The sequence below is a fragment of the Azolla caroliniana genome, unplaced genomic scaffold, assembly GCF_043228905.1.
Source record: "Azolla caroliniana isolate FFs.n. ecotype wild unplaced genomic scaffold, voAzoCaro1.0.p SCAF_1, whole genome shotgun sequence".
Taxonomy (NCBI): Eukaryota; Viridiplantae; Streptophyta; class Polypodiopsida; order Salviniales; family Salviniaceae; genus Azolla; species Azolla caroliniana.
Window position 1 is genome coordinate 31,240,089 of NW_028230436.1, and position 17,449 is coordinate 31,257,537.

Below are 17,449 nucleotides of genomic sequence, written 5' to 3' on the forward strand. Positions count from 1 at the left end.
AAGAATAAAGCACAATGTGAAAGGTTCAAAAGTTAAAAGAAGAATGATATTGAAGGAATATGAAGTTAGAGGCATTTTAAAAGTAGAAAAACCAAGAAAAAAGAGAAGAAGAAAACGCAGGAAAAAGGTAGAAAAAGCAAGGTAGAGAAAAAAGCTCATAACTTCTTCATATGTTATCCAAATTTCAAAAAAAAAGATTCATAACAAAGCTAACAAAGAGAGCTTTTTTTTTAATAAATTTGAAAACATAAAGCAGAAATAATGATATAAAAAACACATCACATAAACTCGAGCATATGTAAAAAGAAAAGAAAAGAAAAAAATAAGAATAATGCAACTAAAAACCTATACATATGAAGGTATTCTTAGCAATTGGAAAGGAGAAAGAAGAATAGAATATCTACAAGAGAAGGAGGGAGTAAGAAGAGAATATCTACAAGAAGAAGTGAGGAAGAATAAGAAGGCTAGAAGAAGTGAGAAGAAGCTTCGTAAAAGAAAGGGTGAAGAAGGAAATACTATTTTGGCTAATAGTATATTTAAATAGTTATTTGGGGTTGTTACTTTTAGGGCCTAAGAGGATTGTATTATTTTCTTAATAATATATTGAAGTATTCTTTTCTCTTCCTCTTCTCTTCTCTATCATTTTTCTCTCTCCTCATGACTATGCATCTTCACTCAAAATGTCACCAAAAGATGCACCTCTTGGCAGCAACATCTTAAGCATGTTAGTTGTCATAGCTTACTAATCGGAGCACTATTTGTACTATAACTTTTTCATCTTTCTATGCCAGCTTTTCACAATCAAGACTATGGCGAACTATAACATTAAAATAGAGTAATGTTGTTTTATATCTAATCTTGTAATGTGAATTGCTTATTAATCGATTCCTTCAAGTTCCATACAATCTATACTAGTGAATTGCTTATTAAATACTAAGATCAAAGTAAACTGCCCATTTTCTTACATAATAATAGCTCATAAATATGATATAGATATGGTCATTCACTTATCACTGATAGCTCTTTTTTACTATTGGCAAAGGACTCAAGAATCAATTTCATCCGGAATTGGGGCATATCCCAGATATACATAGTTCAACTCCTCTTTCCACACCTAAGAGTACACACCAAACAGTACAATGAATCAGACCCCACAACAGTGTATCATGATATGATGAGATGTGAGCATGAGATGACATACCTCATGCCGAAACTCGACTCGCATGTGAGGCACATTTGTCTTGTGCACATCATTTCCTTCTGGGCCTCTTTTATGGTAGTTATTTCCAACCCAGTGTAACTGAAAACAAAATGGAAGCACAAAGTTAGGGTCATTATATATGACAGGTTTCAGATTACTATATATAAAGAGTTTCAGGTTAGCATATATTAAAGGTTGAGAGTTGGTATGCATGAAGCGTTTCATAAACAATATACAACTATCAACAGATACAGATATACATGCATACCTTCAGGGAATGTGAGAATCCTGATTGGTAAACAGAGTTCCTTGCAATTTCACATAAATCACATGGGCTCAACTTCCAGACCTAGCAAGCAAACATGAAAAAGGTCTAGGATTTCATGATGACATCCACTTTTAGGAGCACAATATACAAATCATTTGGTTTACCTGAGCTGCAATGCTGTATTCTTCAACCAAAGGCTCCTTTGTAAGGTGAATCTGTAGGGGGTCATCCGTTGATAGTGAGACATTCAGTCCGCGTGAAAAGAACATCGGAAAAGGATTCCGATGGTAGTCGAGAAACAGAGAGTTGTTACTTAGTGGAGACATACACAAACCAATCTATGAAAGAAGAAATAATCAAATTGTTAGAGAAATGCTAGAAAGCCTTCAATAAGTAAATGCATAGATCATACCTGAGCAAGATAAAATAAATACTGCAGACCAGGGGACTTGCGTAGATTATTTCCATGTGCTATATTGTGAGTAAGCAAAAATGCTGCTGCAAGATGATCAAGATCACCTGCCTGGATGCAGTGACCATCTCACCGTTCAAGTATCCAATGAAAAACTCAAGGAAATCTATGTAAGAAATCATCTCACGCCAAAAACTTACCTCACCGGCATGAGGTCGAAACCTAATTATTCTCATCCCTTTCGACTCACGAAGCTTCACAATTGGAAAAAATTATCATAAACACTTCTTTCCATGAGAAATAAATGAAAAATGGTGGTGCCTTTATACCTTGTTCAGTGTATAAAGGTTGGCATACACATAGTATGCGTAATAAGAATATGCAGGATTAAAGATGATGTTCCAATCATCAGGTGTTGGCATGTGCTTAGTTGGTCGCCTCTCTGGTTTACTCTCATCGTCCACCAGGTCAAAACCCACAACCTACATAGAAAACACAATCCATATCCTTAATAAGAAAACAGAACACAAAATAATAATGTGAGAAGCCTCAAAACAAAAGACAAAACCTACCTGCTCAAGGAACACATGTAACTGAGGATGAGAATTAGGGTCAACAGTGACTTCAAATAAAGGAAGGAACACATTATCCAGCATATTTTGAAATGAGTTAACAATCCCCATTTCTTTGTAAATATTGTAAAGACGTGGAAGCTGGAAGGAAATACAAATAATAATTAGCACGGACAAAAAATAAATGCCTGATGAGATCACAATCATGCAGTTTAAAGCCTATACAATCAGCTGACATAAACTGTAAAATATAAATGGAATAGGCAAAGAAATAGCAGTAGTATACAAGGTAATTTTTGTTCTATCATGCTTCGGCATCTTAATTAGATTGCAATAAGAAACTCGATGTCCTTTCAGGGATCCCATATGGTTCAAGGTTTTTAATAGATATCCCTCTCAAATAAAACTTGTGTGTTGCAGGCAGTAGCATAAAGACAGACAGATTTAGCTAGAATCCCCAAATTGTGAGTTCATACTAGATGATTTACAAGTTTTCTTCTAAGGGTATGGTACTTTTGAAGAGCATTTTTTGAAACCAAGCCATCAGTTCTGACATGGAGTCACGTTCTTCTCTGTTGAAACATTACACACCCCTTATCAAAGGTTAGATTTCAGCATCTGCCATACATAATTGACAAGGCATTGTGTCACAGATCACAGACTGTATCAGAAACAAGATGGAAAAGATCCAGACCCTCCATGAATGATACATTTAGGGGACAGCAGTCAAATCTATGTTACAAGACTTCACATATTATTCCCCATGATCCATGCTACCATGTACCCCATTTTTAAGGCATAGGAGTTCATGGATTTAGGTCAATTCCTCCACATAACATTTTGGTATACAACAGGTAAGCCAACAAAAGTTATGATGCACTTTAAAAGGATCGCCAGTCTTGCACTCTTGAATGTGAATTGTCAAGTCTCTAACTATGCGTTTGGAAAAATATGATACACTACACCATGTTGACAGTTGCAGTTTTAGTTTTAAATCCATGACTTTTTTATTCCAAGTATATATCCATAAATGATCTTTTTTCAGTAATTTTATTCTCATTTTTCAGATCCTTACAAATGCAGTTTTTGGAACATAAATATCAATTATGCAAGTTCCACACATTGAAAACCCCTTGATCCGTAGGATTCTCATCCTTGTTCCATAAACATAGCTAGGTAAAAGAATATATTCATCCAGAGAAAAGACGGAAAAACACTATTAGTAGAATTTGATGTACAATGCACATTCACCATACTACCTGGATAAGCCAAATCACATTTTCACTGTACAATTCGTTATTGACAAACCAGCTGGCAAGTTGATCCCACTCACTTTGTTTTCTGCCATAAATAGATATCCGATACTCTGCCATCTATAAATAATTACAAAGATAAAAAATGTTATCTTGTCTTTTAGAACATAAATCCAAAATAAATGTAAATAAAAATGAAAGTAACTAAAGAATCTTGTTATTTTACACGTACAATTCTCAAGTCAGATAGAAAAAGAAAAAATCTTCAAATGATCTCTAGCATAGGACAGTCCAAAATGGAACGATCTCCAAAGAAAGCAATGAAAGCACAGTGATGCCTTTATTTGTCAAAGGCAAGGCTGGTGAGATCATTGTCCATGAGACCAGAGCCTGTACATGACAAACTCCTATTGCCCAATCTATTTAACCGCTTTGCAATTTCCTTATCGGGAGATGGAAACATATTATCAGAATGGGTGGACAATGTATGTGGTTAATAACGATGCAGATAAGGGGAAGACCAACTCTCCATCAACGGAAGACTACCACGATCACAATGTCATTGTCTAGCATGCCTAAAATGAGAGAAAAGAGACAGTCTGCATGAAACCTCCTCATAAGATGAAAGATCTACTTCTATTTGTCAAACTGGGCAGCGCCAGGAAGAATGTTGTCCAAAAGTAGCATTTCTCTTACAGTTCACCAGAAAGAAAGAATGATATATCAATGTCTTTTAAGAGGCCAAATGGCACATAACACCAAACAAGAGATTATGTCTTTAAAATGTTATCTCATATTTGAGAACAACAAAGCAAAAATATAGGATAATAAAAAATCTCGTTATCTAAGCTCTGAACCTAGATAGACTGAAACTTCTGCTTGGAAAGATCTCCAACATAAGGCCATTCCAAGATGGAGAAATCTTTGACACAACATTGTGGGTTGATAATGACCAGTTATATGTCAGGGTCATTATCCTGATTATCGTGGCCTATATGTATTATGCACGATACATTGCTATTGCCTGATCTACTGTAACTCCTTTCAAGTGTTCTACTTCAGGCCCCAGTTGGTAGCTCTTGATTGACTTGTAGCCAGAGAGGAGAGAACCACTCTCCTACGGAAGCAGAACAATGTGGATTACACCATCATCCTGTTGCAGTGGAAGCTATGGTACTAAAGCATTGTATAGCTTTCATCATTATGATATTTGTAGCTACAAGAGACTGGCCACTATATTACCTCAAAGCTTTTCATCCAGCTTTATGTAGCTACAAGAGACCAAAGAGTTCAAGTTGCATCTTGAGCCTGATTTTGTATAGTGACAGCCACATACTTATAATTCCTTGCAATGCAAAAGAGATGTTTGTCATTCATTCTGAGTTGTTAAGTACGAAAGTGGTCATATTTCCTGCTCCTTGAGATGCATGCACGAAGGCCTCCTTTACCACAAAGAACTTCCTCTGATCTGGTACTTGCCTTGTTATTTGTCCATTAAAAAAGCACTTCAGGGACATGAGACAAATACACTTTAGAAACAATCCCTCATTCACCATGACTCCCTTTTTAAACCATTCACTTGACCATCTTTCCACCTTCACCGCAGATGTGTTTCCATTCAATGGGAGATGTGGGTTGAATTAAAATTATTTAGAAAAGAGAATAAGTTGGCTGTCTCTAACAATTAGAGAATATTGCCAAATACTATCAGCATACCAATTAGAGAATACTAACACATCAGCATACCATTTCTGGTGAGAAAACAATCAAATGTTAAATATTGAAGTTACAAATATATGACTCTGATATTTAAAAATTTAAAAAGTATTTTAATGATAATAAACTGTTAAATCCTGCAAGCTCACAGAAAAAAAATTAGGGCCTTTGTTGAAGGCATGCAATGGCATCACTTTAGTTCTACGAAAATGCCTTGCTTAAGGCATGCAGATGTATCATCTTATGCATATTTCATGGAACTATGATTCACGTGCCACAAAGTATAAATACACCATTTTAATATCTGAAATCACAAGACTATTTTATTACTTTCACTCTAGTTTTTCATCTAAAAGCCACAAACATTAAGATTCATTGTCCAATTAGAAACATAATCACGCAGTGATAAGAATACCTGATACTTGCTTTGTTCCAAATCCTGGAAAACTTGCTTTGTCACCTCAGCCAGAAATCGTCCTACACATGGAGCGCGATTTATCATTATTAAGTGACTATATTGAAGCCAATGCTCCTGCCAGAAAATATTAAATTTTCCTCTGATACTCTACATGCTTCTTACTTCAATTGTACATATTATTTCTTATTTACAATGCATAATCTCAGAAGGGTGGTCTATTGTTCTCCAACCTTTTAGGCAAATAATATCCATAGGAAACGACAGGGAGTACAAAATTATAATTTTTTTATGAAATAGAAGGGAGGTACCATTGCTTCTTCAAACACGGGTTTGGCCCACTATGCAAGGTAACGGAATATTCAAGACTGAGAGTGCTTTGAACTTGAGGCATAGAGACAAGTTGCTGAAGGACAAGAATGTAACCATAACAGCTCGTCAACAGAGACGCATCACAACTTTCTTAGCTCCGTCACTCATACAAATCAAGCAATGGCTATACAAGTGGGTTTCAACCATGACACTCAAAAGGGGTTACAATAGGTCAGGAAATAGCAACGTGTCGTGTACATAGGACACAACTGTCATCGACAAATAAAGTACATTATCACCTGGCAAGGGTCTTCCTTCACTTCAGAGTTCTCTCCATCTTGGAGAGGACGATGTTTTGAAGGCATAAGTTTCATTCTATCTAAGTTCAGAATCTTAAGTGCTTAGTTAACTAGATTCTATAGCACACTATATTTAGCTAGATTTACTTTGGTTTGTTGTTCTAAAATAGAAGACTACATTTTAAGATGTAATCTCTTGTTATATCTCGCAGGCCATTTTGGACTTCTAAAAGATGTTAATATATCATTCTTTCTTCTTTCTCACATACACAATAAATGCTCAAATTCATGAACTTATGTATCACACCTACCTCTGTTTAATTTATCAAGAACATATATCACGTACATATTTGGATCAACCCACAAAGAATCACACAAAAACGTGCATGATTTTCACTTTAGTGCTTATTAATCATTATCAGAACAATAGTTCACAAGATCTGATCCAACGAATTTGGAAACACACCTTGAATAAGATTATCTTGCTTCAAGAAAATTTCTCGGAGTCTACTTTGACCACATGGATTATATTTTAGATTGAATTTATCAAATCTATGGAATGTGTTCTTATCAGCATGTACATCTAATAGATCCACGTTCAGGTCGTACCTAAACCCTCAAACAAGAAATCTATAATCAGTATTTAGAACAAAACATAATGTGTGCAGGTAAAACACAAATGGCAGATTCAGCAAATAATTGTAAATGCAAAAGCTTAACGTTTACCCAGTCAAATCTAAGCTGAGAAAAACTTCTTTGAGGGTCAAATATTTTCCATCTCGAAAGATGACAACCTGAGAAAAGGTATACAAATCCATCAATCTTTATGGATTTACAAATCGACAATCACAACGTACAAAATAAAATTTATATATGCAAACATAATGCAGACACATATGCAAAAAATAAAATAAGGTGAATTTCACATCTGATGAAAAGCAGCAGCAACATAGACTACTTATTTGGAGAATACAACATTTAAGTAGGAAAAGGCTTTCTTTATATTAAGTGTATGAAAAAAAATAAGAATTGCCAAATGGCATAATTTTGATGCTTGTACAAAAGCAATAATACAAGGACCATGGCTATGGAATTACAATGAATGCTGAGCGGAACCATCCAAAATGAACCACTATGCGTAAGTGTACTGCCAAAAAATGTCTTAAAGAGATCAATCAAAGAAAGGGCCTCTAGAGTATCCTGTCATTGTGAGCATAAAGAAATGTACACCCAATATACATTGTAATTAGAGAATGCCGCCCAATAGATATATATCCAGTGTGCAAGCCAGCACACAAAGAAAAAGACTAGGGTCCACGCACATGCTACATGCAGGACATGGCCCACTCTGTCTCCTAGGTACAACTTGGTAGGCCAACATGCACAGTTTGCCATTGAAAATAAAATATTTGGCAACTTATATTGAGAGACCAAATGAAGGTTCAAAAGATACTAAGAATAACATGATGAAGTCCATGCAGCTAATGTCATAACTGCTGATAAATCTATCCTAATGGACCCTAATGACTGCATTTCTTCATTCCTCAGCTCCTTGTAATACATACTACCAATAACTAAAGCTGAATCAATGAGTCGGCACACGCCCAACCAAAAGTAAGTGGTATAAGAGAGATAGTTATGTTACTTGTGCACGTACAATGAAAAGAGATTGGAGAGATTAGTGACTGAGAATTTCAATGTTTGAAGACATCTGTAACTCATGGAAGGAACCCTTGATAAAAGTTAAAACTATATTCAGCTTTTGCAAGGAGATATGTGAATAACACCTGTCCTTTCAATTAAAGAAGATATCAAGAAATTCTGCCATTCATTTCCCTTACCTCATCTGGTTCTTTCCTTAATTTTGATTTGATGAATCGTAGCAAGTGTTTTTGATTCATGCATGCAGAATGGTGAACGTGTGTATCAACTTTACGGACATTGTAAAAGTCCCTATGGGGGGCACTCTTTTGAGCTAGAAACTCACGATCAGCATTCAGCATTAGATGTAGACTGAACTTCTGTTGTTTCAAGATAAAGAATAGGTATTAGGATGAGTTAGACTTCAATTTTGTATACAAAATATAGATCTTAATACCTGCTCCAACAAACGGAGGCGATGATGACAGAGAGTGCGAACATTTCCAAGTGCTACTATCTTCAATATCCGATGCATATCAGTAAAGAATTCTGTAGCACAAAGAACTGGGAAAAGTTCTTCTGTGGCTGAAACAAAATTATTGATCATGTTAGTGAACATCAGATATTAGATCCCACGAATAAGAAATTTACATAGATTCGAAGGAAGCAGATGATTGTAACTTTTGTACTCAGAAATTATTGACAATGAACCTTGCCAAACCAAGTTTCTAATTACATTAAACCAAATACATAATTAAGCATCTTCATCGGACAGTACGCTCCTCCAATTACCTAGGCCACTTTCATAACCACAGTAGGATGCTTTTGCATAGGACAGACCACCAGGCAAACTCAACAGAAGCACAAGCCTCTCAGAAGGAGCTTCTTTTATAGACATCTGGACTCGGCAGATTAGTGTTCTTAGTGTGGGTTAAATCATGATCAGGAGGAGAATCATATGTATACAATCTATCTCAAAAGACTTCTATATCCCAGCATCTTTTCATGACTAGGCAGATGCAACAAGACATTGTGTTACATGTCAACCATTGCAATCTCTTTACGAATTAGAAGGTTGCCTTCTATTTTTTAATGGATCCCATGCACAATGCTTCGATGGCCCTCAGTGCTTTTACTTTTCCTTCAAATTTGGATTCACGTACCTATGTAGAGAAGGCAATGTAGAAATCCTGGATGCAACATACAGGGATGTGATGAGTTTCTCTTTACATGTAATATAGGATCAGTTTGAAATTTTGTTGTGCCTTCTTGCCATTCATGTTTCACGCATGTAAGCCTTGATATTTTTATTTACTCTACAGATCATTAGAAAAGCAGATTGACACTATCAGATGTGCAAGACGTGAGACGAGGTAACAATAATTTATATATTACACTTGAATTAATAGCATGATAACTCGTGCTCCAAGATTTGAAAAGAATTGTGTATTTTTTTCTAGTACAGTAAGTTACTGCTTCTAGACATTTTAATGTGCTTTCTTGCCATCTTACAAGACTATTTTTACATACAGATGTTTTCTAGGCTGAAGATAATTAAAAACGTATCTACAAATTCAGAAGCCCATATTTGTACCTTCTTCATCAGCAAACACATGAACAACTCCATCTACCATTCGAAATACATGCTGCAAAGGAAATCCTCAATAAGAGAACTATTCTTAGTACTTGACTACATAGCAGAAGATGAAAATACAGAGAAAGCAAAGTAATACCTTGGATGCTGGTTCTTGCTCATAGTGAAAAGGATCTGGGTTTGGCTTAGGAGTGCTTGGATCAGTAATTGTTTCTATATGCCAAGGTGCCACTTGCTCCCTGAATACGTATTTCTTACGAAGTTCCAGACAATCCTGCAGCATCATGCACACCTCCTCCTCTTCTTGTGATGGAGCCTCTGTAACCATTTTTTTAACATGAGAAGCTAAAAAGTATGAATTCAGGCTTTTTAAAAGGAGTAACCCTATACATCAAATTAAGTTCTTCAACTTTTAAGGTACATGTGAACTCTCTTCCCCCATTTTACAACTTTTCAGCTGACTCCATCTGATCTTTACAATTAGGACAAACACAGAATAAAGCTGAATGAAGGAGAACAGCAAGCAAATTAGCCAAAAGCTCAACGAAGTTCAGTCCAAAAGAAAACAATACAATATCATTTTGTGTAATTATTAGATGAAAGGGCAGAAATAAGATATCATAGAAACACGAAAAATATGTAAACAAAAAATATAATGTCATAGACAGACTCATCATATGAAAACCAAGCACTTAAGATCAATACGATTCCCAGGTTTATATTTTTATCTGATAAACCAATCGAAAACCAGCACATATACAAACAAATCTGTACATTGATTCTTATTCTGAAAACAAATGGTGCACATCATATCTGCCACGCCTAACACGGTAACAATATTATCTCATAAATATTATGAGCCAACTTAATTTCCTTGTAGACCAAACAAAAACCAGCAAATATACAAACAAGTCTGTACATTGACTCTAATTCTGAAAACAAGTGGTGCACATCATATCTATCACGCCTAGCACAATAACAATATTATCTCATAAGTATTATGAGCCAACTATACCAAAAGAACACTTAAATGATTGTATTTTGCATATGTACCTCCAAAATTACCCCTCCAAACATGGCTATGCAAGAGCTAATATATGACAAGCAGACTCTCTTCTTATATCTATTTATTGACTTTCTTTACTTTTCAAATTTGAGAGAAGGAACTTTGTAATAGATGTACAAAAAGTCCACCAGAATTGACCTTTTGCCTAATTTTGAAGGTTTTCCAAAAGCAATATACACAAATGCAACAACCAGGATTTCTCAAATGTGGCGACAGATCTGGAAGTGCCAGTACGAGCATCTGTAGAAGCATTCCATACACTCTTTCTCCTTGATATTTCAAATTTCATCTGTTCTATTTTGACCCTAGAGCTGTATACATGGATATATATTTATACAACCCCCCCATATATTCATAGTACATATATGATCGTTAATAGCTATATTCCTACACTGAAAGGTGTCTATATATCCTACATACTCAAATACAGATTTATGATATACACAAATATGTAAATAGATTCTATGCATAGTTACCAACACTCTGGGACACGAGGGAAACAAAAATAGAATTAAACATACCGATTGGTGTGATCTCTAACCGAACAAAGGTTTCTTGCTCTGGTTCTTTTCTAAGAATGTCGGCAGCCACGGGATCAGGCGCACCATGAAGCTCTCCAGGAATGCTGTGCGACCTTATCATCAGTTTATCTCCACCTCCATTTGCAAGTTCCTTAAGAGCAACTGAAGATAATGAACCTTTTACACCATCTTCCTGTTTCAGATATTTATTCCAATAACAATCACTTCCATTGACACCTTTCAACTATCTTAGTAGAAGTAAATGGTTCAATGAGTTTACATGTACGTCAATACCTTTCTTGGAACTGTTGCATCTATTCCATGCCCATTACCATTAACAACATCCTCGTACTCGTGCTCATCATTGTCACTCAGAGCCTCCTCACCTTCAGAACTTTCCCTGCTTTCAAATGTACTTCCAGCAGCTGGTGATTTTGGAGTTGTTGGCCTTAAAATAGAGTTTGTTAAAGGCGTTGATTTCCTTGTTGGACTCTTCAATTGACTATTAACACCTGAAATTTTATTGTTTCTGTAAGCTGAACCTTCTTAGATCCAATTAAAGGTATGCCAACTAAATATATATATCCATCAAAGTTATTTGACCAAACCTTCCTTGTGTGTATGAACTCTCGGAAGTCCAGATTGAATAGATTTTATGTCTGACTCCGATTTGGAAAAACCTCGTGACTTTGATCCATCATATGCATTACCTTGGTGTAAATTCTCTGCAACAGATGCAGAGCTATGATCCCTGCTGTAAGAGGAGCTTCTAACACGCCAGCCTTGAGATGGAGAAGGTGCACGACCACCAGTATTCTTTGTTGACCGACGACTTTTTTTTTCATCAGAGACATCATTTGTGGCAGGAAGAGTATAGGGACCATCCAGCAAGCGGTCAATAGCCCTCTTATGAAGCCAAAATGCAGACACAGCAACAACACTTGCACTTATAAAAGCTGTTGCAGCTAATGCAGCCCATTGTGATATTTTCTTTGATGTTTCCATATTGTTGGTCACCTGAATCCTCTACGTAGTTGATGACCTTGAAACTTGGGCAAAGGCAGTCTGGCCTCATACAATAAAGCCACTTTAAGTTTAAGTATCAATATCATATAAGAACAATTAAAAACTTTAAACCCTATTTTCTGTTTTGATCGCCTGAATCCATTTTTGGATACCTCACAAAATTCTCTGGCATGCGCCTAATACATAGACACATACAACTATTTTAATTATAGAATTTGGATATTCACACTTTTTTATTTGATAGTCAATGAAGTACAAAGCCAGCATGATGTATAGTGATCATCAAGGAATTTTATGCAGCCTGAAGTAGAGTGCAATAGAGATTTTGTGCCATATGTCTGCCCTGGCCTCCGAGGATGTTAACTTTCGTTGTTGCTTTTCTTGTCTTCCCTTCACTTCTTTCCAAGTAATTTGGCATACATATCCTATCAAACGATCGATGGTCACATACAATTACACAACCAGCAATATCAACTGCTCAAAAGTGAAAACGACAATCATTGATAGATGTGACAAACTTTGCCTAATGGAAACACAATATGCCAACGCAACATTCAGGAACAAAATGAAATAAGAAAGACAAAAGCAAACTAAAACATTTATTGCTGCTTTGTGGATTTCTGAAAAGCCTTTGACATTATACCACCTGCTTGACTCATGCAGTGGCTAGAAGCCCTTGGTGTTCCCATAGATATGCAATGGGGAATCGATGCACTTTATAAATCCCTGTCAGGAAAAGTGCAATCTCTCAATGGATTGTCAGAGGCTGTGGCTAGCGCAATTAGAATAAAAGAAGGATGCCCACTACCACCCACTCTCTTTGGTATCTATATAGATGAGGTATCGCATTACATAGAGAGATTTGGCAGTTCGGGAGCACGATTAGCGGGCAATAGGCATACAGATATTACTATAAGTTGATGAGATTGTGCTGATGATTGCCCGGATGGTAAGGAACAAAGCATTTGTGCCCCATGATATAATTCATGGCAGAGATGGAAGCAGCCCCAATAATCACCAAGACATTATTCCAATCGGTGACCAATATCCAACGGATTTGGAAGCTCCCTAACAAAGATAGTCAAGTTGGCACTTACATAATTAAAACAACTCCCAAAACACAGAGATAACCATTGTTGGTATGCTGAAAAACAACAATGGTTTGCGTCACATGGCATAAGCAAAAATGCAGTACCCCCATTCTAATATAGCTCAGATTTTCACCATCTGATCATCACCAAAGTGGAAAAGAATATAGTGATCCCAACCAATACTATCAAATTGGATGACGGAAGGACATGGATCAGTGCCACAACATTTCTTGGTAGAAAGATGTCCTAGTATGAGGCACACTTTTTCCACATCATAGGATGGATTTAATGAGGCCCTCCTATGTGGATATACATCTATCACATGCACTCCACAATGTGATAGGGTAGTTGCAGAACTTTTCATATTAGTTAGAGATTGATCTGTACACACGCCTCTAGGAGAAAGAATCTGCCAATTGTGTCATCAGGGAGTGCAATTTGAAGAAGGCTATGTTTACCACTGTACTATTTTTTATGAAATAATAGATAGATACCAGTGCCTCTTTAATCAACATTTTGGCCCCACGATACGATCTAATGGAATATTTGACCGACAACGCTTGGGAGTATTCTTGCTAGAACTCAAGAGACGCAAGTAAAAGTTGTTCAAGAACACTAATAACACAACCAGGAGACATGTGAATGGAAGTAAACTCGTCGGCTGAAATCGTGATAAATGTGGAACAATTATACATGAAAGAGGAAACACCCATGACTGACAGGGTTCCCTTAATTCACATGGAAGCTTTGAAGCACAAGTAACAAAATGCATGAAAAAAAAATTGAAATGGCAAGACTGCATATATACTTTACTGATAGTCAGAAATGCTCAAATAGACTGGCCCAATGACTAAAGAGCAGGCACATGCATTACTAAGTCAGACCATAATACAAGGTTTTCTTCAAGATTGGCAAGATAAGTGGATGAAATCATTATGCAAAGGAGGAGTAGAAATCAGCTCACCAATCACATGGTTATGGTCCAGTTATACAAGAAAATAAGATGCCAGTTGAAGACAGATAAAGGTTTTCTTTAGAGATTTCATGAAAACTATGGAGCCAAGCAAGAATGTCCGCTGTCATCCACTCTATTCGTTATATGCATTGACCAACTGGAAGCGTTAATTCAAGAAAGGATAATAGAACATGAGGCAAAAATAGTCATTGGGCATTTCAAAGTACTGCTTCTTATTTATGTAGACTGTTGTATGAGACTGCAAAAGCTTTTAGATCATAGCATTCGTAGGAGTCAACATGGCTAAGACCAAAGACACGGTGGTAAGCATTGTTAAATCTGAAAACCAGCAGCCAGCAGTGGAACAGTTCATAATTTCAAATACCTTAAGAGTTCACATACCCTAGCCAACATACTGGGAGCAAGTGTCGAACTAGGAGAACGGAGGCTTGGATAGCTCAATACTATATGTTTGAGAAATGTTTGCCACTTGATCACAGTCTAAAGTTGGGAGATTACAGAACTATTAATCAATCCATGCGCAGTGCAACATCTGCTTTATGGAATTGGCATTTGGGGAGGCAGTATTTCAACAAGCTCAAGGAGGAATAGAGAAAATAAATAAAAAATCTACTATATCATTTCAGGGCTAAGGGCACAACCCTATACTCCATAATGCTCCTAGAAACTAAGTGACATGCCCATCAAAGAGTTTACAAGTAGATATTGAAAATTAAGGACAATGCCTTGAACTCGTCTCCCAAGACTGCATGCAAATTTGGATGCTTACCACAGAAAACCCATAAAGCAATTTCTTTGGTTCAGCTGGAATCAAGAACTCCGGAAATGATTTGCAAGAAGGCACAAGAAGACATATTGAAGCATATTTGGATGTGAATGTGAAGAAAAAGAAAGGGACAGGAGAACATGAGTTCGTCTTTTATTCAGCCGCACTGGAAGTCAAGTTATATCTAAGCTTGAGTACTATTGCGGCCATGTTAACGCTTGGTATTGAGAAAATTACCAAAGAAAAGTAGTCAAGGCCCACAATGACATCCAGATACCATGCCCAATTGAGCAAGATGTGGTGTCATACTGATGCATGCATGCTCGCACGCATTTAAAATAGAAACTGGGGGTTGGCTGAAAATTGAGCAGAAAAGGACAATAAGTGACCTATCAAAAAACAAAAGAACTTGTCATTTCAAAATGGTTTACATGTGATGACATCCAGCATGGACTCCACAAATTACTACCATGTTGTGCTGGTCCACGTGACCACAGAACCAAACTCGTGGAAAATCTTAACACTAAAATTCAAAGACAGGTGCGATTTTCACGTAAATCTTTCGTTTTTCTCTTTGTATTATCCGCTTTAAATTATCCCACCTATAATAGCTGCTGGGGATAGATCTTTGTAGACATTGATGGGTTCAAAAGGACTAGTGGACATTAATATATCATCCTGATCATCATCTCTCTCCCTCCCTCTCTCTCTCTCTCTCTAGCAGTCTCTAATGTCTAATGTCACTCATACGAAATTGGGGAGTAAATAAGTTACCTTCTTCAGCTGGCTTTGACTTGTGGTGCCGTCCTCTGTTCTTCAAGCGTGGAAGAGAGTGTATACATACAAAAGTCAACTAACGGGGGGCAACCCAAAATCAATGAGCATTCAGCCCTAAATCCAAAGCATCTTCCTTCGATGCCCAAACAACAAAAAAGACAGCGAGAGGGATGAAGAGGATCGTAGAGAGAGAGTTGGGGGGGGGGGGGGCACGCCCAATCCAATAATAAGAAAGCAGGTCACGTAATGTTATGTATATTCGATGGTATCATTTTAGAGGCTCCATAATTTTGTCGTGGTGCAAAGTTCAAAGAAACAACTCTTGGGAGAAAGTGGAGTAGAGCTCATTTTAAATGCATACTTTGTGCTCTTGCCCTAATGGAGAAGCTCCATGGGACCCCATTCATCGCCTACCATCCTATATCTTATCTACTTTTTTCCTCCGCTCACGTGCCCGCTGCAAGACCAATGTATTGTAGACTGTATGTAGTGTTGGTTGGTATGTCAAGATTCTTCTTCATGACTCGATTTCCTTTGCCCATCAAAAGGAGACCTTGCATTCAAATGTCCTCTTGTGGATATATAGATAGATAGATAGATGTATATCTGCACACTCTCTTGTCTTGCCTCCTTTTGTATACCATGGTTTCACTCTTGAAGTAAGGTTAAACCTTTTTGTCAATGGTTGGTTGTATCTTTCTAGCTCCCTTGTTTCTTCTTGATACTTCCTTAACCAATGTCGACAAAGTCGGATTTTAAGAGTACCTTTCATGTTGGGTGGAGGTGACATATGGGAGATGTCCTTGCTTGGTTTGGAAGTAGTATTGTGTTTGCTCTCTGGTAAGAGACCCTACTCAGACAGAAGTTAATTTGATTAACAATAACTAATCACGGAGTCCACATTCTCAAAATCGTTGACATGATGTAGCTCCTCGCACGTGTAATTGTTGAATCCTTTTGAATATTAGAAATGAGTTATCGTCAACTTCTTCTAACTCATTGGTATTGTTTGTACCTATGAAATCTATTCGTCAATTGATATACATTATCTTTATATAGTTGCAACATTGTTCGTGTGTGTGTGACGATAACAAATTGACAATGAAGGTTTGTCACACCATATGCCATTTCCATGTTCTACTAGTAAGAAGTTCACGACTGCTTGAGCAAAAATCTTTTGTCACAATTTTTACATCTTGTGATGTTAAGTTCACTAATCCATTTTTAGGTACCCTTATGATCTCCCATGTTGTTGATTTACTTGGACATCAACATGCACTCGTCTTGTATGATATTATGCGGAGGATGTTCATTCTCTTTGATTTTCTCTATTGTTGTCATGTATTTGATGTGATTCAATCTTTGAATGTTTTGGAGTTGCAAAAATTGTTAAATCAGCCTAAATACATAAATTACTAATCGTCGCAAACTTTTCATGAAGACAATTATTATGATAATTTTAATCCTAACCCCCTACAATGGTGTGATTAATATCCCTTACTTTTTTTTATGTTTATGAGATGGAAAGATCGTCATGTTAGTA

The 17,449-nt window shown here is 36.7% G+C and overlaps 1 protein-coding gene across 1 annotated transcript; it reads right to left on the reverse strand.

Annotated features, from left to right (window-relative positions):
- Positions 1-909: 909 nt before the first annotated feature.
- Positions 910-16,077, reverse strand: LOC147869715 (AMP deaminase-like). Its single transcript, XM_087332350.1, has 20 exons — positions 15,904-16,077; positions 11,879-12,335; positions 11,565-11,782; positions 11,271-11,463; positions 9,823-10,001; positions 9,684-9,735; positions 8,547-8,674; positions 8,290-8,469; positions 7,175-7,242; positions 6,915-7,057; positions 5,838-5,899; positions 3,713-3,826; positions 2,454-2,594; positions 2,211-2,363; positions 2,082-2,135; positions 1,882-1,992; positions 1,634-1,807; positions 1,470-1,550; positions 1,202-1,300; positions 910-1,114 (listed from the first exon to the last, which is right to left on the reverse strand). Exons 2-20 carry the CDS (start codon positions 12,273-12,275, stop codon positions 1,046-1,048), a joined length of 2,616 nt encoding a protein of 871 aa, XP_087188476.1. The 5' UTR covers positions 12,276-12,335; positions 15,904-16,077; the 3' UTR covers positions 910-1,045.
- Positions 16,078-17,449: the final 1,372 nt, after the last annotated feature.